Source organism: Carassius auratus, unplaced genomic scaffold, assembly GCF_003368295.1.
Source record: "Carassius auratus strain Wakin unplaced genomic scaffold, ASM336829v1 scaf_tig00036995, whole genome shotgun sequence".
Classification (NCBI taxonomy): domain Eukaryota; kingdom Metazoa; phylum Chordata; class Actinopteri; order Cypriniformes; family Cyprinidae; genus Carassius; species Carassius auratus.
In genome coordinates, this window is record NW_020526347.1 from 45,987 (window position 1) to 69,366 (window position 23,380).

A 23,380-nucleotide genomic window follows, 5' to 3' on the forward strand; every position below is an offset into this window, starting at 1 on the left:
AGCAGACCAATATGCAAAGGAAAGTAGAACATAGATATGCAGATAAATTATGGTAAGAGTTAAATTACTTGTTTAATCAGGCAACGTGAAGAATAGATGGCAGAAATATTGGGAAGAAGAAAGAGCAGGGAGACGGTTTTATAGCATTCAAAGAATTATTGGTTAGTAACAGGAAGAAATTGACAAGAGGAAAATATCATCTCAAGGCTAAGATTTAAAATTTCAATGTTTAATGGAATTTAGGGAGTATTATGGTCCTAATCAGTAGGTGGTGGTAATGCACCTAAAAGTTCGCCATCAAACGCCAAGAAGAAGAAGAAGAAGAAGAAGAAGGAAGTTCAAGGGTCCGTTCTTCATCTGTCTCAGCTGGATTTGATTGTTGACGATTTCTCTTGATCTGGATCGGTTGGTTCTTCGAAGTTCATCCCGGAGTTGTTATCATATTAACAGGTCAGGAAGCTTAAACCTGCGCAGGAGCACTGATATAAAGTTAGTTTGACGTTTGATATTTGTTAGAAATCTTCAATAGTTATTTACCTATTAGAACATTGACCATAAACATAATGTGCTCTAATGGTTTTCAAATGTAGAAGAGAGAACACACAATGTGTTGTATTTGTTTTAATCTGCCTTAAAGTATTGTAAATGATAGACATCCTAATGTAAAAAATGTAGGATAGGGACCGTCTGCAAAGTGCAGAACAAAGAGCAAAAGGCACAATTATTCCATCTAAAAGCTTCACTTGTGAAATCTATACAAATAATTATTAAATATAAGGGGTGTGTCTTATTACTGGTTCATAAAAGAACATTTAGATATTGGTTTTATTCACAGACTTATAATATGACAAAAACATTTTTAATTCTTTGAACAATTGAGAAAAAATCTGGCAAAGCATTACAAAGATTGTGCAGTTTACCGCCCCCTAGAGGAAGATACTGCACTTGTCTTGACTGAGTTTGACATTCTAACATATCGATTCTTTTAAAATCAATAAAGTCTTCTATTTCAACTTCAAAAGGTGTGTCTTGCTTCTGATTTCTAAATTAAAATTTTAATTCAGGTTTTACACATTTGTAATTCAGGACACATGCTATTGAATTAAACAGTAGGTTTCTTGTAGCGTCTTGTTGTCTCAGTTCTTCTGGATTTATTCTCTCAGTTTTTATTTCATTCCAGACAGACTGATGATGATCAGATCAGATCTCTGTGTGCAGCACAAACACCTCTCTGCATTATTACAATTAATGGCAAAATGAATATTTGGACATGTAGACTGCTATTTCCTGATGACACACCACAGCAAAAACTAACTGACTTAAAACCATTTTTAGCTGCTGAAAATACTAGTGTTCAAATAATTCTGCGCACCACTGCATATTATATATGAAATCCTAATCCAGAAGAGAAAAAACAGCCCATATTTTACATTAGTTTATTGACATTAGTTGTTTTAAGCATATAAGAATGGATCACACAAATTACAATGTAACTATAGAACTACACACACACACACATAAATCAGCATAACATTTCTATACATGCATTACCACCACCATCACCTAAAAAGTGGTCTTGCACTCTTAACATATACACTCTTAACTGTGTACTATCCTAGCTTTAAAAAAAAAAAAGGTTACTCTACTTTTGGGTAAAATATTGAGGACAGTCCCAAATGTCATTTACTGTGAGTGACATATACAGAAAATATATTCAAACAGGAAATTATTTTGTTTAATGAATATCGTTTAAAAAAAAGTATTTAAAAATAATGCTCAAATCAAAATAATTAAGCAGCAAACCATCTAAAAAATAATGTTACACACAGTATTTAAAAAGTCAGTCTTGTAAAATGTGTAATAAACACTGGATGACTGCAACAAAAGACTGCAAAAAAAAGACTAAACAACTTTTTATTTTAGTTCATACTTATTTTATTATTATTATTTTATTTATTTAAATTGTTTATTTTGGATGGTAACATTTAGAAATGTGATTTAAAAATAACAGTAAAAAGATAAATTAATATAAACATTTGCTAGCTGTGAAAGCACTTTTTTTTTTTTTTTCTACAAAGGGTCTGTTTGACTGAAGTTTATTCTGATATTTCTATGAAGACATCGTTGTGGGCAAAATGTTAATTATTTCACCAAAATAAGATGTATTACACAAAATGCATTTTATTTTGTTGTGCTGCCCTGAGTAAGATATTTTGCTTCAAAGATGTTTACATATAATCTACAAGAAAAAATAATAGCTGAATTATGTCTTATATGTGTGTGTGTGTGTGTGTGTGTATATATATATATATATATATATATATATATATATATATATATATATATATATATATATATATATATATATATATATATATCAGACAGTGCGGATGCCCAGTCTTGAGCGCACGTCTCATGCTGTGTTCACACCAAACGCGAATAGAGCGTCTGGCGCGAATGATTTCAAAAAATAGCCGCATTTCCACTGTCGGGCCAGTGCGAGCCAGGGCTTAAAGTGGGCCGGGCGGGGCTCATAGCCTCGGGCCAGTAGCACCGAGGCCAGACTAGCGCAGGGTTTCCACAGTCAGGGCTTGAAGCACCGCTGCGCGTCACTAAAACACGCCCTTTACACGACTCTCAGAACAATGTCATGCAACCACAAAATTTCACCATCAAAGAGAAATTATCAGAAAACTAAGAAATAAGTCACTGGAACATGCGCGATCACAAAACTAACATGATAAAAGCGGCAGTTTGTTTGCATGCTTTGTTATATATTCAGATTCAAAAGCATCGATGTTTTAACTATAGAATAAGTGATACATTGATCATATTGTTTTAATTTATCAGAACTCAAAATTATTCACACATAAATACACTTATTTCTATTTTTTTATTTATTTATTTTTAACGCTCATGAAAATAGCCTGCTTATTCAGTCGAGTCTGTTTCTGTTTATTAGCCACAGTAGCCGTCACATTTATAATGAATGATAATATCTCTATTTTTATAAAAGCTCCCGAACAAAAAACATTAGGCTATATTCTTTTATGATAGGCAACGTGAGATAAACTCTCGAGACGAGGCTTGTGACAGATAATATTAATTTTACTTAATAAATACACAATTGTGATAGAGAATAAGAAGCTGACGTATTTCTTCAAGCTTCATATTTTACCATGTTTACTATGGTAACATGTTTAGCGTGCATATCTTTTGCATCGCTTATAAATATTTCTGCCTTGTATGGTGATTATAATCCACATTGGACAAGTTATTTCAAACACTTGCTGCTAACTAAGAGTGCGTTTTGAGCTCAACTTATTTTAAAACATATTTAATGCTGGTGTTATAGCTGTTATCTTTCTGAAATGATCCTCAGCGCAGACTCTCTATTTTTATAAAAGCTCCCAAACAAAAATCATTATTATATTTTGATGATATGCAACGTGGAGCTAAACTCACGAAACGAGACGACAGATAAAATGTTACTTAATAAATACACAATTGTGATAGAGAATAAGAAGCTGACGTCTGATTTCTCCAAGCGGTCATATTTACTATGGTAATGTTAATGTTTATCGTGCAGTCTTTTACATCGCTTATAAATATTTCTGCCTTGTTTAGTGATTATAATCCACATCGGATCAAGTTATTTCAAACACTTGCTGCTTATTAAGAGTGAGTTTTGAGCTCAACTGATTTAAAAACGTCTTTAATGCTGGTGTTAAAGCTGTTATCTTTCTGAAACTCCGCCTTTGTTCATAACCCCTCCTCTAGCCCCAGCTGGCCCGCTTTGGCCCAAGGATTTCGTCGGGCCGAAAAAACCTGGCCGTTGGCCCCGAGGAAGCCCCGGCGAGGCACGATCAAGCCCCGGAAGTGACAGTGGAAACGCGACTGGCCCTGGCACGCACTAGCACGCCCGGTCCTAGAGCTGAAGATCTTTGCCCGAACTCGACGGGACCCGACGGGTTCGGTCGGGTTCGGGCTTAATTTCTATCATCTTACGCGGGCTCGGGCTTGCGCTCCGGTTTGCGAGGTATAAGAGCGGTCATGTGATGTGTTTCGATTAGCGCGAGAAAGATGCGAAAATGAAGGTTTAACAGAGGCTTGCCTCTGGTGATTATGTTTTGGTTGCACCAGCAACTAAAGCAAACTCTGAGGTGTGGAAAAGTTTTGACCATGCTTATAATGAGAATAATAAGGGAATAATGACGCACCATCAGTGAGCGCAGGAGCGCGCTGAAGACATCCACACTGGATGCAATCATTTTCCTCCACAAAAACATGTAGACCAAGCCTAATCTCTGTGAGTAAAGGTTTTTCAAATGATAACTAAATATTCATTGAGTCTTAAATGCATAATGTTGACAGAGTATTTACGCTAATGTTGGCATTATTCTTTTATTAAATAAAGCAAATCCGGCAGAGCCTTTATCTTAATTTAGTTATTGCCAAATACCCATTTTAATTTAAAATTTATCTTAATTTTTTTTTTTTTAAATGACTCGTTTTTATTGGTGCGTTGGTCTATTTATAGGTTAAATGAGCCTATGTCTAGAATGCTGAGATGTTACGATGTGACACAGGACTTATTTTATTTCTTTATTCCAACTTCCAAGTGGTCTAGTCTAGGTTAGTTATGAGTAAATTATGTACAAACATGAATAAATTGCTCATTGTTGGCAAAAGGCAAAAGAGCTGTGTGCGTGCGTACATTTGAATAATGTCAGGCTGTAAACGGGTTCGGGTTTTAAAAAAGCTGTCAATCAAAATGTACTTGTCGGGCTCGGGCCGAAACCTGTCGGGCTCGGGTCCTGTCGGGCCTAACTTTTAAGGCCCGATTACAGCTCTACCCGGTCCTAGCTCGATAGTGGAAACACGGCTATTGTTAAGTCAATGCAAAGGCGCGTTTACGCGCGTCTGGAGGTCTCGCGACGCGAATTCGCCTCATTCGCGCATACGCGCGTTAAGTGCGAATAGTGCTTTTTGTGCATTTAGCGTTTGACGCGAGTTGAAAAATTTGAACTTTGGCGTCAATTCGAGCGGCGTTTACCAATCAGGAGCCTGCTAGGAGTCACTCATTCAACAGTATGTTCCTGCAGCCTCCGGTTGTGCAGGAATTGAGAGTGACGCCCGTTTCACACATACTCCGTCCGCGGTGCGTATGCATTGTGTATTTTTTTACGCACCCATGTTAACGGATTCCAGCGTTCACACTCGGTTGCGGTCTGTACAGAGTCTATTTTTGCTGTGCTGCATGCACTGAATTAAAGTGACAGCACATTGTTCCCGTTAAAAATGAACATGGATTGACACGGAAATGCAGTCATTTCACAATAAATGTATTGAGAATGACAAGTTGTCATCATAGCACAAAGCCCCTCCCTCCATATCACAGTCTCCGCCATGTTGGAAGGATACCGGCGGCGAAACAGGATTGTTTAAATGTGTTGTTAAGAGGAGGTTCTCGCAATTCTGCACCGTTTTACCATGCCTGGAAGTTACTGCTGCGTTAAAAACTGCTCCAGTACCTCTCACGATACATATGGAAAACATAGGAACAATGGAATACAGTTTTTTTTAGGTTACACCAAGCGCAAAACAGCGGTATTTGGAGAAGCTCTCAAGCGGCACATAGACCTGGACCATTTACCTCCATGCACACATATGGACATTGGGAATTATATTGTTTTTGGTTTAAGTTACTACACAATGCAGGAGTTTAAAAGCCACAAGTCTTTGGAAAGTTACGAGGCTTTCTGCTGTGGCTGGGTCCATCTACAGCAGGTGAAGAAAACAGTGTTGTACTGACCAAAGTAAGTTTATTCACATGCGTTTTAGTGTATTGTAATTATATTGCATTTAGAATGCACTTCTTGACCAAAATGACAAAGTAATTAACTGCGACTGTTTCGTAATCAGTAGATTGTAACGAGATGTTCAATGTATACGAACGTTTCCAACATGTTTTGATGTAGGCTAAAGCTGTGTATGTTTAGTTATAATTTGATTTTAACCCAAAGACACATACTGTACCAGGTTTTTTTTGTTGAGGGCTGCAAAGTGGACAAACCAGTTCTGGGTTAGCTAGGGTAGTTAAATGTGTGATTGCGAGATGTAAATGTCCGGGTTAGATTAAAGCCATTAACAGCGTGAATGCAAAGTGACTTACATTGTAAACAATATAATTCACAATGTCCATATGTGTGCACTGAGTTATATGGTTCAGGTCTCTGTGCCGCTGCAGGGAGCTGCCTGAGAGCTTCTCCAAACACTGCTGTTTTGCGCTTGGTGTGAGCTTGTTCCTGTAAGGTCCCCTTTCTTTCGCCTTATGTTTTTGAATTGCTTTACTTTCTTCCTTTTCTTTCGTGTATTGGTAGATCCGTCTCGATCTGTTCCACCGACAAAATAAATGCACAAAAATGAAAGCGCTCTGAAATGTTTAGTCGCGCCTCTTTGAAGTTCTGAAGGCATTGCCACTGACAACAGATAGCATATCCTGCCATCAGGGCCAACCCAAATCGGCACGTGACTCCTCAATCTCAATAGATTTGTTTTTGTAATGTTGCCTTGTTTCTCTAAAGCTGCTCCTTTTCTTGTTTTAAATCTAGCCAAAACCCATGTGTTGCGTGTGAAGCAGTAGGCCCTGATTAGTATTGAGATTGAGGAGTCACGTGCCGATTTGGGTTGATTTGGGAGGGGTCTGAGCCTGTCGACCCTAATGGCAGGATACGCTATATAGAGCTATAGAGACAGGAATAAAAAGGACCTATATATATAAAAACATATTAATAGATAAATTGAATAAAGGCCAAAGATAAGAAGCGTTTCATTTTACCCCAAACAAATTTTATTTTATCTTGAACCACTAAAGAGACATTAGAGCCAGCGGCAAATGTCAGAAGATCTAGCCGAGGAGAGGCTGCTCTCGGCGGATACATGATGACGGAGCTCCCGCTGATCGCATGGAGCTCATCTCTGAGATCGGCGAAACACATTTTTTAAATAGACGCTGTCATTATAAATAAACTGCATATTTGAGTTTAAAACAACTACATTCTCGCCTGAAATACTTTTAAAACTACATTTTATGAGACAATAACAGTAATATTTTGAAAATTATCCGAATAAAAATGGCGGTTGAAAATGTTGCGTGAACTCCGCTGGCAGAACCCCCCCCATGAGGCGAATTCTAGTCTGTTGTGAAGTTAATTTCACGCGCGAATGAGGCAAACTAGACACTGTAGATGCGAATTTGACACTATATTCACGTTTGGTGTGAACACAGCATCAGAACGCTGACAGAAGGTGCATTCCGTTCAACCGTAAGTGTATTGCGAAGTGGACTTCACAGGGTATTCCGCCATCTTAAGTGAGATTCCAATCCGAAGGGAGCGAACATGTTCAGTTCGAAGGGCACTGCGCACGGCACAGGGAATAAAGGGAACATCGATACATCACTTCACAGGAAGTGGAGAGCGATTATCCCCCAACTGTCATTGCGTGCAGCATGTCATCACCAGTCAGAACGGCCGTCTTCGCTGTCTTTGTTCATATTCATTACGGATTGTAAAAAGGTATGATAATGTAAAACCGACTAGAAGCAGACTAGGCTCTGCCATTTTTTCTTTATTTTACTTTATTTACCTCAGTGTTTACTATACGGCTGTGCGTGGGAAGAAAGCGCACGAGACCGCTATGCAATTATATGACAATTTATTAAAAACACCGTATAGGCTACACAGTTAACAAAATAAAAGTTTATTTTCATATTTGCATTACGGTTACAGCTGGGCTTCAATTCTGTTAATAGTCTTAATAGCAGCAATAGTTGATTAAAGTGTATAATAAACATACTTTTTTCATTATATAGTATTCAATGTTTTTTTATTGTATAAGTGTACATTAAATGTGATTGTAAATAAAAATTAAAATATGAATGTATTCCTATATATTTGTTATATCATAATCTACGCGACCCCATTGGTGACTTTCTTTGATGACGTTTGCAGGGCGTTCCAAATGAGCGGTTATTGTCAAGGGGCAAGGAACTCGACCGGAAGTTGAAGTCGGGTGTGGGCTGCCATCTTTTAGCAGAACTTCACTTGCGTTAGCATTCCCATTGACTCCCATTCATTTTGGCGTCACTTTGACAGCGAATAACTTTACATCTGAGGCGTTTAAAAGACTCCGTTTGTCCATTATTTATTTCTAAAGATACACGACAATATATAAAGGGCTCCATTACCTTCTATGTTACATTATGGCCCCGTATAAACAGTTTTTGTAAAAAATAGGCTTACGATTGCGTCATAACCACTCGGCTCTCTGTCGCATTACCGTACAGACAGGTGGAGAAGCTCGCAGACAATTAACTCAATATGGCGTACTGGCGTTACATTTTAAAATACTATACAAAATAATTAATCAGAATACTTACTCCTGCTCACTCACGACAAAGAACTCCCCGCTCAAGCTCGCCGTCTCTGCAAGATTAACGATGGCAGTTTGCACGCACAGCCACTTAGAAGATTTACATCTGGCAGACAGGTTGCTGACGTCGTCAAGCTTCGTTTGAGTCTGCGCGTCAGAAACGGAAGTGCTAAAAAACGCTAAAACTGGGCTTCATTTGTCTCAATTGAGTTCCAATGGGGTCGCTTTTTTTCTTTTACTGTCTATGGTTATTGTCAGTGAAGTCCACTTCAACTGATTTACCGTGCTCAGGGAGTAGGGAGCAGTGAACACTGTGTAGGGACCCTGTCAAACGGAACGCACCTTGTTTGTATCCTGTTGTTAAGTGATGACATAAGAACATAGACAGTAAAAGAAATGGACACAGCGAACCCATTGGAACTCAATTGAGACAAATGAAGCCCAGTTTTAGCGTTTTTTAGCACTTCCGTTTCTGACGCGCAGACTCAAACGAAGCTTGACGACGTCAGCAACCTGTCTGACAGATGTAAATCTTCTAGTAGCTGTGTGTGCAAACTGCCATCGTTAATCTTGCAGAGACGGCGAGCTTGAGCGGGGAGTTCTTTGTCGTGAGTGAGCAGGAGTAAGTATTCTGATTAATTATTTTGTATAGTATTTTAATAATGTAACGCCAGTACACCATATTAAGTTAATTGCCTGCGAGCTTCTCCTCCTGTCTGTACGGTAATGCGACAGAGAGACGAGTGGTTATGACGCAATCGTTAGCCTATTTTTTACAAAAACTGTTTATACGGGGCCATAATGTAACATAGAAGGTAATGGAGCCCTTTATATATTGTCGTGTATCTTTAGAAATAAAAAATGGACAAACAGAGTCTTTAAACGCCTCAGATGTAAAGTTATTCGCTGTCAAAGTGACGCCAAAATGAATGGGAGTCAATGGGAATGCTAACGCAAGTGAAGTTCTGCTAAAAGATGGCAGCCCCCACCCGACTTCAACTTCCGGTCGAGTTCCTTGCCCCTTGCATAAGAAGCGCTGTTTCCGGGTCCAAGCCTCAACTCGCTTCACTTGAGAAAATGACCTCAGCAGCCGTTTATGGGCACTGTTTATTCATATTAATAATTTAAGCTAAACGCTTTCAAACTTACGGTATACACTACAGTCTCCGTGCTCACAGCGTCCCAAACACAAATAATTTATATATATATATATATATATATATATATATATATATATATATTAGATTTATAATTTTCTTTTTTTTGTTATCTGGGACTTCGGTATGGAGTTAAAGGCTAAGATTATAACTTTTTCGCTAGTATTCTATCACATTGTGAGTTCATATTAGCAACTTTTGTTGTTTTCTCGTGGTAACTGATAGAGTGTTTGGACACGGAAGCGCTGCTACGTGACGTCAGACTTAACAAGCGAATAGTGGTGGTGGGCGATACTGCAAAATTTGGTATCAATCCGATACCAAATACATATAGGGTCAGTATTGCCGATACCGATACCAATACGATACTTTTTACAAAAAAAAAAAAAAAACTTTTCTGTATGGGAGAGCAGTAGGTCTATGTCATTATTTCTGAGGTGAATGAATGATCAATTATTTAGGCATTCATTTTTATTAATGTATTGAAGTCCACAAAATTATTAGTTATCAGGCACTGTAGAGTTAATTCTTTACAGCCTTTTACATTTACATTTATTCATTTAGCAGAAACTTTTATCCAAAGCGACTTAAAAAAATAAAAAAATAATTAAAGAATAAAAAAATCTCTCCCTTTTTTATGGTTTTAAAAGCAAATGAAATAAAGTGCACACAATTATTACTCAAGAACAAATATACATAATATACAAATGTGCATATATATGTGCAATTACATTCCTTGAGCCCCCTTGGACTTCAATGTGCTATCAGCTTCGCTCACTCTGTTCGCTGCTCAGCAGAACAGCAGGAGGGGGAGGAGCAGCAAAGTGGGCCAGGATGTGAAAGTAGCATTTGCAAATTGTAGAGTTAGAAGACATGAGCAAAATATAAATAACGTAGATGAGAGATATTTAAATTAAAATATCGATTCAATTACGATTGTATCAATCCGATACCAATACCAGTGTTGGCATAGATACTATCGATATTTAGATCGATCCGCTCAACCCTAGCGAATAGTAATCGAGACGCTTCTAATGGCAGGTGCAGTCGCACATTGACTTTACAGACCAGCGATAGACTCCTTCATTTCGAAGGCGGGACTTCTTGCGTTAATTTGAGTGGCCATATTGAGCATTGAATTTTTCCCTATTCTAAACTATAGAGTGACATGTCTTAATTATTCTATTAGTCTTTGCCGAAGTGTAGTTCAACTGCTGTGTGTCTGTGTCTCTTTATTCTTGCAGTAAAATGTCAGAAGCCAGAGTTTCTCAGGATGAGTTCTTGTGTCCAGTGTGTCTGGATCTCCTGAAGGATCCAGTGACCACTTCCTGTGGACACAGTTACTGTAAGAGCTGTATTACAGGCTGCTGGGATCAGGAGGATCAGAAGAGAGTCTACAGCTGCCCTCAGTGCAGACAGACCTTCAGTCCAAGACCTGCTTTATCTAGAAACACCATGCTGGCTGAAGTGGTGGAGAAACTAATGAAGACCAGACTCTCTGATGACTGTGAGGCTGGAGCTGGAGATGTGCAGTGTGACGTCTGTACTGGAAGAAAATACAAAGCTGTCAAGTCCTGTCTGGTGTGTCTGGAATCTTACTGTCAAACTCATTTTGACCGTCATGAGGAGTTTCATTCACGTAAGCCGCACAAAGTTATTGAAGCGACTGGACGACTGCAGGAGATGATCTGCCAGAAACATGAGAAGATCCTCGAGGTTTTCTGTCGCACTGATCAGAAGTGTATATGTGTGCTGTGTACGATGGATGAACATAAAAATCACGACACTGTATCAGCTGCAGCACAGAAGACAGAGAAACAGGTATTTAACACTAGACACTGATGAAATATTGCTGACACTCATTTCATAAGTGTTTTTATTGGCACCCATATTAACAGCTGACAGCATTCACACTGCAGCAGAAATGAACAGCAGCTAAAAGAAAAGTTTCACTGTATTTGGAAAATGAATTGTAAACCTTTATCAACACAATCTTTCATAAATGTTCTTTTATTAAGCAATATAAACTAACGGACAACCACCTAGAAGTGCATTACAATAGTCAGTCTTGAGGTCATGAATGTATGTACTAGCCTATTTCGTAGCTTGGCAATGTTTCTAAGATGGAAGAATGTTGTTTTTGTAACATGGGAAATATGGTTTTCAAAATATAAGTAAGAGTACATCTGTCTAGTTGCAAATTGTCATCTACAAAATTCTGTGTACTGTTTTTTTTGTCCAGTAAGTAATATCTCTGTCTTAACTGAATTTAATAGGAGAAAATATTTGACATTTTTAACAAACTCTGTTAACTTGGAACTTTAGAAGTTTCATCTGGTCTTGTTGAGATTTATAGCTGAGTATCATCAGCATAACAGTGGAAACTAATCCCGGATTTTCTAAAAATATTACCAAGGGGCAACATGTATATTGAAAATAGCAGGGGACCTAGAACGGATCCTTGTGGCACTCCATATTTTACTTGTGATAAATGAGATGACTCTGTTTAAATAAACAAAATGGTAGTGATCGGACAGGTAGGATCTAAACCATCTTAAAGCCTGCCCTGAATACCTGTATAGTCTTGTAATCGATCTATGAGTATGTCATGATCTATGGTGTCAAACGCAGCACTAAGATCAAGTAAAACTAGCAATGAGATGCGGCCTTGATCTGACGCAAGATTTATTATTTTAACAAGTGCTGTTTCTGTGCTATGGTGGGGCTTGAAACCCGACTGTTATTCTTCATACAGTTAAGTTTTTGCAGAAAGCAGGGGCATAGCAAGCTTTTCAAAAGAGTGGGGGATGGATGTGGTTTGTTTATAAACAATAAAAATGATGAATACAGTGACAGAGGGGTACAAAATGCAGGGCTTACAGTTCTCCGGCACTGTGCCGGATTTCCGGCTTGCAGCTCTTGGCTGGGAAAAAAAATTATCCTACATTAAAAAAAAAAATTAAATCAGAAAAGGGGAGAAAAAAAACGCCCACACAAAGCTTTTTCTCTGGTGGTATATATAATATAACAATTTACTGTTTTTAAACATTAAAATAATATACACTTTTTTTTCATAGTTCTTCAACAGGTATGCAAACAATAGCTGCTGAACAATATCCCAGTAATAGAAATTAGCATTAGTCTAAAAAACGAAATATAATACCGAAAACACTCGACATGTCAACAAAACGATAACAGAACATCTTCCCAAACACATATCAAGCTTATTTAAAAACCCTCGAAAGCATAAACACTCATTGAGCTAATAATATTGAGAAGAGGTTCTTCGGCTACAGGTAACAACTCTGTTTAGATACAGTTATAAGTTTATTTAGCTCTTCCTGTTCTATAGTTGTAAAGCAGTTTATCTTTGGGTGGAAATTAAGTGTTAGATGCTGTAGAATCTACATTTGTTATTGTATTTCTGTTGTTATCTACTTTATCAGTGAAGAAATTCAAATTCAAGTCATTATTATTGAACTGTAAGGGAATATTTAGATCAGATGCCATCTGGATATTTGTTGATCTAACTACTGTGCTAAATAAAAACCTTGGATTGTTTTGGTTATTTTCGATGTGTTTGTGGATATGCTCTATCCTGGCAGTTTTTAGAACCTGTCTATAGCTGAACATACAGTTTTTCCACGCAATTAAAAAAAAATTTCCAAGTTAGTTTTTCTCCATTTGCACTCAAGACTTCGAGTTTCTTCCTTGAGAGAGTGAGTTTTACTGTTATACCATGGCACAGTACGTTTTCCTCTAACCTTTTTCAATTTGATGGGGGAAACGGCTTCTAATGTACATTCACTATCATCTGTTTGTCCTGCAGGAGCAGCTGAAGGAGACACAGAAGACGCTCCAGCAGAGAATCCAGCAGAGAGAGAAAGATCTCCAGCAGCTGAGAGAGACTGTGGAGTCTCATAAGGTGAGTCTGGAGAAGAAGAGAAGTTTGTGTCCGTCTCAGTTCAGACTCACTGAAGCTGAATCACTGTGTGTCCTAACAGCGCTCTGCACAGACAGCAGTGGAGGACAGTGAGAGGATCTTTACTGAGCTCATCCGCTCCATTGAGAGAAGCCGCTCTGAGCTGATACGACTGATCAGAGATCAGGAAAAGACTGCAGTGAGTCGAGCTGAAGAACGACTGGAGCGACTGGAGCAGGAGATCAATGATCTGAGGAGGAGAGACACTGAGCTGGAGCAGCTTTCACACACACAGGATCACATCCAGTTCCTGCAGGTAACACACATCTACAAGAACAGGATCAGAGTGGACAATGGTTCAGTGTATTGAAACCAAACCAAACCTGAGCATGTGTTAAGGGTCCTTGTGAAGTTTCAGTGTCTTTAACCACTCTAAAGTTGTAAATAATGGTCAATCTAACCACAGATCCTCTACTATACTAGATAATTATAGGCCAATCTCTAAGCTTTGTGTTCTGTCAAAAGTTTTATTAGTGATCAAGTAACTTATTTGAATGCTCACAAAGTTCTATCTAGTAATCAATCTGGGTTTCGCAAAAAAACACAGTACCACTACAGCCGTTATGAAAGTTTTAAATGACATAATTGGATTAGTTGATAAAGGTGATTACTGTGTTTCTCTTTTTATCGATTTATCCTTTTTTTATCGATTAATCAAAGGCTTTTGACACAGTGGATCATGAGATACTGCTGCATAGATTAAGGAGTGTTGGCTTATCAAAACGTTTTTTTTTTTTTGGTTTAAATTTTTTTTAATTAATAGAACTCAAGTGTTCAGGCTGAGGGCAAAAATTCAGGACTATTGGAGATTGTTAAAGGAGTTCCTCAAGGATCCGTGTTAGGGCCTCTTTCATTTACTATCTACAGTACATAAACATTACATTGACCATGGTAATCAAGACGTTAATTTACATTTTTACGCAGATGACACTTATGTATTGTTGTGCACCTTCAAAACAGCAAGCCTTGATTAATCTTCAAGAGGCATTTGATGTTTTTCAGTCAGGGCTTCATACACTAACACTTGTTTTGAATGCTGATAAAACTAAAATCATGTTCTTCTCAAGCTCAAAAAAGGCGGTAGACAATCTTATTCCTCTTCAGACTTTGCAAGGTAATGTGATTGAGTTAGTGAAAGAATATAATTATCTTGGTATCACTATCGATGATAAATTATTTTTTGGGTCTCATATAACTAATTTAACGAATACAAATTAAAATAAAGCTTGGGTTTTATTTTAGAAATAAGTTCTGTTTTTCATTTAATGTAAGAAAGAGATTAGTTTCTGCTACTTTCTTGCCTGTACTCGATTATGGTGATGTGGTTTATCAATTTGCTTCTTCTCAACTTCTTTCTTCTTTGGATGCTGTTTAATCACAGCGCTTTAAGATTTATATCAGATAGTAAACCTTTAACTCATCATTGTATATTGTATAATAGAGTATCCTGGCCATCTTTGTTTATTAGAAGGAAAATTAATTTTTACTTAATCATTTATAAAAACTATTCTGGGGTTGTTGCCTTCATATTTAGGTTGTCTAATTCAAAAGAAAAGTGTTGGGAAATATTCCCTCCGGTCTGATAATTGTTTTACTCTCTCTGTCCCATTTGTGAGAACCAAACTGGGAAAAAGGGCTTTTATGTACGCAGCTCCATTTGAATGGAATTTACTCCAAACGAAATTGAAATTACAAACTCTGTTGCCTATGGAACATTTTAAATCTATTATTCGGTCACTAGAAGAAGACTCATTGATTTGTAATTGTTTTTAAGTGTTTTAAATTGTACATTTGTTGTTTCAATTTGTAAGTGTGACTGTAACTGCTGTCCATTCTTGGGCAGGACTCTCCTGTGAAAGAGATTTTAATCTCAGAGAGATTTTCCTGGTTAAAGGTCAAACAAAAAAAAATAGCATTGAGCTGCTTTTCCTGAGCAAATCTACTCAACCCTACAATGAGACTCAATTTATGTGATTGAGCTGTTAGATGGACATTTTCTCAACAGATGTTTTATCATCCAAACTGTTTACTAGAAAGTTTGCATATAGTGTAAGTGGCAAACACTAGAATCTGTAGTTATAATGTGATATGAAAATGAGAAGAATGAAGCTGATGCTGTGAAAGTGCTGGATTGAGGAGAGTTACTAAAGATCAGTCAAGTCAACAAGAGCTGCACAAATCTGATGTTGGAGCAGGTTATTGGGTGAAGTGTGGAGCTGATGAGTTTTGATTTGTTTTCTGTAGAGTTTCCAGTCTCTCTCAGCACCTCCTGAATCTACAGACGTAAATGATGATCTCTTCAGTTCTCTCATCTCTTTTGATGATCTGAGAGAATCTGTCCATCAGCTGAGAAACAAACTAGAGGATTTCTGCAAAGAGGAGCTCAAGAGGATCTCAAACAGAGGTAAAGTCCTGGAGATTCATCTGCTCTCAGAAACCAGTCCAGCATCATCTCATATCATGGAGAACTTCACATTAGAAATGTGTTAGGAATAGATGCAAAATCATGAGAATCACACTGTTCATGTTTCTTGATTTCCACAGAAACATTCACCAACATTGTTCCCAGAACCAGGAAGGACTTCCTACAATGTAAGTCAGTAAGAAAACCAGCAGAAAAACTATCTGATGCTGTGTTCCAATTTGCCTACTTATACTATGCCCTAAAAATATGTACTCTATTAGTGAAGAAAAAGTACACAATTTTGAGTATGTAGAAGAACAGTAGGAGAGCTTTGGGACATACTTTGTCATACCTGCATCTTTAACGGATTCTCTGTTGCTTAGTTACGTGCATCCTGTCACCATATAAATTGCACTGTCAATCTAAGTTTACATTATCCATATTTTGTTTCATTTGATTTCTTACCGTATTGGAGAGAAACGAAGAGCCACATTGCCAGTCATGGGTCTATAATGCTGAGAACTCTTCATATATGTTTGCATAAAGGGCATATAAAAGTGACCAAGCGTATCATTAGAAAAGTTCACAATGTTGCTGCAGATTAAATATAATGCAAATAATATTAAATAAATAACATTTACATTTAATCATTTAGCAGATGCTTTTATCCAAAGTGCCTTACAAATGAGAACAATTGAAACAATCAGATCAACAAAAGAACAACAACAGTACACCATGACAGTGCCATGACTAGTCTCAGTTAGTCTAGTACAGAACGCATAGCCAGGATTTTTTTTAAATATGAAAGACAAGAATAGAAAGAAAGTTAGTATTAGTTGGTTAAGTGCTGGCAAAAAAAGAGGAGTCTTTAGATGTTTCTTGAAAATGAGTAAAGACTCAGCTTTACGAATTGAGATTGGGAGGTTATTCCACCAGCTGGGCCCAGCCCAGGAAAAGGTCCGTGAGAGTGATTTTGAACTTCTTTGGGATGGCACCACAAGGCATTGTTCACTTGCAGAGCGCAAACTTCTGGAGGACACATAAGATTGAACTAGTGAGTTTAAGTATGTTATTGCCGTGCCAGTGGACGTCTTGTAGGCAAGCCTCAGTACCTTGAATCTGATGTGAGTGGCTACTGGTAGCCAGTGTAACCTGATGAGGAGAGGAGTAACGTGAGCTTTTTTTGGCTCATTGAAGACAATCCTCACTGCTGCATTCTGGATCAGTTGCAAAGGCTTGACAGTACATGCAGGAAGGCCTGCCAGGAGAGCATTACAATAGTCCAGTCTGGAGAGAACAAGAGCTTGGACAAGAAGTTGTGTGGCTTGCTCTGACAGGAAGGGTCTAATCTTCCTAATGTTGTATAAGGCAAATCAGCAGGACTGGGTCATTGTAGCAATATGGTCGGTGAAGCTTCACTGATGATCCATCACAACTCCTAGGTTTCTGGCTGTCCTGGAAGGAGTTAGGATTAACAAACCCATCTGTATAGAGAAGTTGTGATGAAACGATGGGTTAGCTGGAACCACCAGGAGTTCTGTCTTAGTAAGGTTGAGCTGAAGGTGATGGTCATTCATCTAACTAGAAATGTCACAGGCTGGAATGCGAGCAGCTACCGTCGGGTCACCTGGTTGGAATGAGAAGCAGAGTTGAGTGTCATAAGTGTAGAGGTGATAAGAAAAGCCATGCTTCTGAATGACAGATCCTAATGACTTCATGTAAATGGAGAAGAGAAGTGGGCCAAGTACTGAGCCTTGAGGAACTCCAGTAGCAAGTTGTTGTGACTTAGAAACATCACCCCTCCAAGACACACTGAAGGATCTATCGGTAAGGTAGGACTTGACCCACAGGGGTGCGTTTCCAAAGATGCCCATCATTCTGAGGGTGGACAGTAGAATCTGGTGATAAATGGAGTCAAGAGCAGCATACAGGTCCAGTAAGATGAGTACTGAGGATTTTAAAACTGATCTTGCCATTCGCAGGGCTTCAGTAATTGAGAGCAGGGCAGTCTCAGTTGAGTGGCCACTTTTGAAGCCAGATTGGTTGATGTCCAGGAGATTGTTCTGTACAAGGAACATAGGGAGTTGAATGAACACAGCTTGCTTAAGTTTCTTTGCAATGAATGGAAGAAGGGATACCGGTCTGCAGTCTTCTAGAAGCGCTGTGTCAGGGATCTGCAAGAAATGGGACCCAAATGCAGAATGAGCAGACAAGGGTATTTTATTAACAAGACGAAGACTGGAACAGCTGGGGAATCTGCAGTGAAACAGTTCAAACAGACGGGCTGGGCAGACAACAATACGGGCAGGAGGGATGACCACTGAGACAGTCCAAGATGACCACGGGCCCAAGCACAGAGTAGGCAGCTCCAGAGGAAGGGCCAGGTAGACACAGGAAACTCGTAGCTTCAAGTGAAACTGCAACGTCACCAGACTAGTCACCAGGTAGAGACTCACAAGACCAGAGACTGGACACGTGAGAGAGGTGAGCTGCTTCCAGGCAGTGGAGTTCAGTGGTCAGGAAATCTGAGTGGGGCCAAGACAGGACAATACACAAAAACAAGACTCAAAACGACACAGACAATTGAAGACAAAATTAGAACAAAGCAAAAGAAAACCAAAGCTATAATCCAAGAGCAAGAACAAAACTCAATCCAAAACTGGAATCACTTAAGCAAGAATAAATGAAAATTTAAAACAAATGAGAAACAAAACTAGATTAGAATACACAAAAATATTTCCTTTTCTTTTAAACTAGACAAAGCTAAAGACCAAAAAGAATATAAACAACTAGATAAGAGATCAAAATTATTATCAAGCTCAAAGGGATAAATTCTAGGCCAAGAGACGGGTAAACACCAAAAACGAACCAGCAGAGACACAAGGAAAGAAACCCCAATATATAGGAAAGTACACATGAGGATCAGGTGAAAACAATCAAGCAGACAAGGGCTAAACAAGGGGGCGTGACCAGGGGTAACAAGGAGGTGGGACAAGGGGAGCACGTGGCAGACACAAACAAAGACAGAACCATGTGCTTAGACACAAAACAAACAGAGAAACATGGAACAGAGACAAGATGGACAGGGCTGTCAGGGCAGGATCCTGACACGCTGGATTTAAAGATTATTTCTTAAGCAGTGGGCTTAAATGCTGAGAGAAATGTTCCAGAGTGAAGAGAGGAGTTGATATTGTGAGTAAGTGAAGATATGACTGAAGAAGAGATCGCTTGAAGGAGGTGAGTGGGGATTGGATCAAGTGGACAAGTAGTAGGATGATTGGACAGGATATGTTTGGAAACGTCCATCTCTGAGAGTGGGGAGAAGCAGGAGAGAGAGTGTACATTGGTCATTGTGAAGTTATCCTCAGTGTGCAGTGTGGACAATTGGTCACTGATGGTTCTTGTCTTATTTGTGAAGAAAACTGCAAAGTCGTCAGCTGTAAGAGTCAATGGAGGAGGAGGTGGAGGAATATTGGGAAGAGAAGAGAAAGTTTTGAATAATGTCAGAGCATCACAACAGTTGTTAATTTTGTTGGGGTAGTAGGATGTTTTAGCTGTGAAGACATTTGCAGAGAAGCAAGAGAGGAGAGACTGATGAGTTTCTTGATTTATCCCATTATCCCATAGAAGTGAGGATGAAACCACAGAAGATAGGCGAGTTGGAGAGAGTGAGCGTACCTGTGTTGGAGTGTGTGCCACTTCAGGAGTAAGTGGTAGGTTAGCAGTAATGAGGAAGTGGTCTGAGGTGTGCAGTTGAGCAACTGAAGAGTTGTCCACAGAGCAATAGCATATGTAGATGAAGTCCAGTTGGTTGCCTGATTTTTGAGTCACTGTAGTAGACACTCGCTTGAGATCAAATGAGGCGAGCAGAGTGTTGAAGTCAGCAACTTGGGGTTTATCTAGGTGGATGTTGAAGTCACCAAGCAGTCCCAGAGGAGGACCATCCTCAGGAAAGTTTGAGAGCAGCACATCCAACTCCTACAATAAGTTTCCCACTTGACCTGGGGGATGATAAATGATCACAAAATGGATTTTAACAGGGTGGGTTACAGTAATGGCATGTGATTCAAATGAACTGTTACCTGTAGGTGATGGCTGAAGATCAAATTTCCATTCTTTTGATGTAAGGAGACCAGTACATTCACCCCTCCCAGTCGTACGAGGAGTGTGGGAACAAGTGAAATTAGTGGAGAGGGCTGCGGGAGTGGCAGTGTCTTCAGGTTTGATCCAAGTCTCAGTCAGTGCCATGAGGTTGAGACCGGAATGAGTAGCAATAGAAGAAATGAAGTCTGCTTTGTTAACAGCAGACTGGCAGTTCCAGAGACCAACTGGAATAGAGAGCGTAGTAGTAGAGGTCAGAGGGACAGGCCGTATATTTGCCAGATAGGCCTTCCTTCATCGTACATTGCGTGGTCTCAGAGTGTTAGTAGTGATAGTAGAGATCTGAAAGCACATAGTGACTACAAGTGACCAAAATAAGTATTTGAGAACAAGCTTTACAAAAATTAAAAGGGGAGAAAAGCAATATTCAAGTGCCCTGTCAGTGTTCTTGCTCGGTGGAGTCGCTCAGGTAGAGTCGATTGTATTTACACTCGTCGGTCTTCACACGAGGGCTATCGCGGTGAAAACTACCACTTTTATATTTGCTTGATTACCTGTGAAGTCAGCTGGCCATGCCTCACTATTTAGCAGACCGAAACTGAGCAGTCCCGTGATAGGCAAATGCAAAACCAAGCACCACTTCAGCACGTATTTACCAGGGTAAGACACACAGTAATTAAACCAAACTTTCCTAGCAACGACGATCACACAGTAGTCTAATGAGGAAACGAGGCAAAACACTTACAAACTGCTGTCCTTATCTGTTGCTCGACTGTTTCTTCTGACAAGGGCTTCCAAAACAGCTAATGAAGTACTTTCACTGGCTTTGGCCATGCCTCACTATTTAGCAGACCGAAACTGGGCAATCCCGCGATAGGCAAACGCAAAAGAACAAAAAAAGAACAAAAATAAATATTTTAATGTTCGGGGTTCAGACACACTCTCTCTGTTTAAATCTAGATTAAAAACACATCTCTTTCGCCAAGCATTCGAATAATGTATCTTTTTAATTGTGAGTGTAGTTGCATCTGTTCAAAGGTGCATTTTTATTCATTAGCTTGGATTAAACTAATTTTACTTTGTTGGATCAGCAGCTATGCTAATGATGTCTGTATTTTGTTTCTATGTTTCGCCACTGGATTTACAGAACTAACAATTATTGCTAAATGTGTGACTGAATCATATAATAACTTAATTAATAATATTGATAGTTCATCGTCTAGCTGACTACGTCTTGTATTATTATTATTATTATTTTTATTTTTTCAAAAATCCTGTCAAATTTGCACAAACTACTAGCTACTACTAAATATTGTAGAAACATAATTTTCTGTAAAGTTGCTTTGTAACGATTTATTTTGTAAAAAGCGCTATACAAATAAACTTGAATTGAATTGAATATTTTTCAACAGGTTATATATTGATCATGTATGACTCAAGTCCCTTCCTCTACCTGTCTGTCTGTCTTGCATAGCCATCATGTTTGTAGGTTTAAATACTTTTTATGAGTTTTTGAATTTTTAATATTTTTTCGGACAGCTAGTATGCAAACTGGGATGCAGTATGAGTGTGATCATGTTCTTCCAGGAAACAATATTTTTATAATTGATGATGTAAAGACTGAGTAAGACTGAGACACTGATGATAAGCTGAACATGAAGAGTTCAGCTACATGAAAAGATCAAACCGATTCATAATTCCTGATTCTGATGTGTTTTATCTCAATCAGATTCCCGTTACTTCACTCTGGATCCAAACACAGCACATAAACGACTCCATCTGTCTGAGAACAACAGAGTGATTACTGAGACTGGCTCAAAGCAGCCGTATCCTGATCATCCAGACAGATTTGATGGTTGGTCACAGGTGTTGTGTAGAGAGAGTTTGTGTGGACGCTGTTACTGGGAGATTGAGTGGAGTGGAGATGTGGAGATATCAGTGTCTTATAAGAGCATCGGCAGGAAGGGATATGGTAATGAGTGTAGGTTTGGATATAATGATCAGTCCTGGAGTTTGTTCTGTTCTTCCTCCAGTTACTTATTCAGACACAATAACATAGTGACTGTTCTCCTTGTGAAGTCCATCAGCAGTAGAATAGGAGTGTTTGTGGATCACAGAGCAGGAACTCTGTCCTTCTACAGTGTCTCTGACACAATGAGCCTCATCCACACAGTCCAGACCATATTCATTCAGCCGCTCTATCCTGGGTTTACTCTTGGTTCTGGATCATCAGCAAAACTGTGTTGATGAATGAGAATAGACTGATGAATGATTCTACCCATAATGCTTTGAGCTGCATGATAAATCATTAAATGGGGGGTGAAATGCTATTTCATGCATACTGAGTTTTTTACACTGTTAAAGAGTTGGATTCCCATGCTAAACATGGACAAAGTTTCAAAAATTAAGTTGTACATTTGAAGGAGTATTTCTGTTCCAAAAATACTCCTTCCGGTTTGTCACAAGTTTGGGAAAGTTTTTTTCGAGTATGGCTCTGTGTGACGTTAGATGGAGCGGAATTTCCTTATATGGGTCCTGAGGCACTTCTGCCGGAAGAGCGCGCGCTCCCGTATAGCAGAGCACTGAGAGCACAACAGACTTCACTGATCAGAGCGAGAGCGGCGCCAAATGTCACAAAACAAGTGTGTTTTTGGTTGCCAGGGCAAGACAACCCTGCAAGGTTACCAAAAGAGAAACAGCATTGTTTTACAAACATGGCCCAGTTTGACGACGGATTTGCGTATCGTTTATTTCTTAAGGGTGATGCAATCCCAACGAAAAAGGGTCACGATCGTGTGTTGGAACCGCAGGCGGTGAGTAAAACTGCTTCAAATATCTCTGCCTCCTTGTTAGTGTGTCCGCCTCCCATCGGAGACCCGGGTTCGAGCCCCGCTCGGGGCAAGTCGTTGCTGCTGCTGCTCTCGTTCAGTTTCAGCCTCGGGATCTGATTCTGGATCATAAATATACGCTGAATCTGACTGTTAGCCATGGTTTATTTTGGATGATGGTTTTTTCCTCAAGGCAATGTCAGAGCTGTTAAATATGTTTTTCAACGGCTCTGGGTAATGTCACAGCTTCCAAACGCTCTCGACGCAAAAGCCTACTGGCGCTCGTGATTCTTTAGCTCCGCCCACACGTCACGCCTCTAGGCGCTCGTGTTTTTCTGGGAAAAATCGGTACAGACCATCTTTCTCTTATGAATATAATAAAACTAAATACTTTTTGCAGTTATGAAGGACGCAGAACTACTCTATAGGTACTCAAGATTAACAGGATATTGAGTGAAAACGAGCATTTCAC

The 23,380-nt window shown here is 39.0% G+C and overlaps 1 protein-coding gene across 1 annotated transcript; it reads left to right on the forward strand.

Annotated features, from left to right (window-relative positions):
* Positions 1 to 160: 160 nt before the first annotated feature.
* LOC113082835 (tripartite motif-containing protein 16-like) lies at positions 161 to 22,465 on the forward strand. Its single transcript, XM_026254274.1, has 7 exons — positions 161 to 450; positions 10,838 to 11,414; positions 13,423 to 13,518; positions 13,598 to 13,831; positions 15,820 to 15,979; positions 16,120 to 16,167; positions 21,810 to 22,465. Exons 2-7 carry the CDS (start codon positions 10,842 to 10,844, stop codon positions 22,325 to 22,327), a joined length of 1,629 nt encoding a protein of 542 aa, XP_026110059.1. The 5' UTR covers positions 161 to 450; positions 10,838 to 10,841; the 3' UTR covers positions 22,328 to 22,465.
* The last annotated feature ends 915 nt before the right edge of the window (positions 22,466 to 23,380 follow it).

Coding starts and splice junctions, on each gene's coding strand:
- LOC113082835 (XM_026254274.1), top strand. CDS start 10,842: ATGTCAGAAGCCAGAGTTTCTCAGGATGAGTTCTTGTGTCCAGTGTGT. Junction 13,519..13,597: donor AGACTGTGGAGTCTCATAAG/GTGAGTCTGGAG, acceptor GTGTCCTAACAG/CGCTCTGCACAGACAGCAGT. Junction 16,168..21,809: donor CAGGAAGGACTTCCTACAAT/GTAAGTCAGTAA, acceptor TATCTCAATCAG/ATTCCCGTTACTTCACTCTG.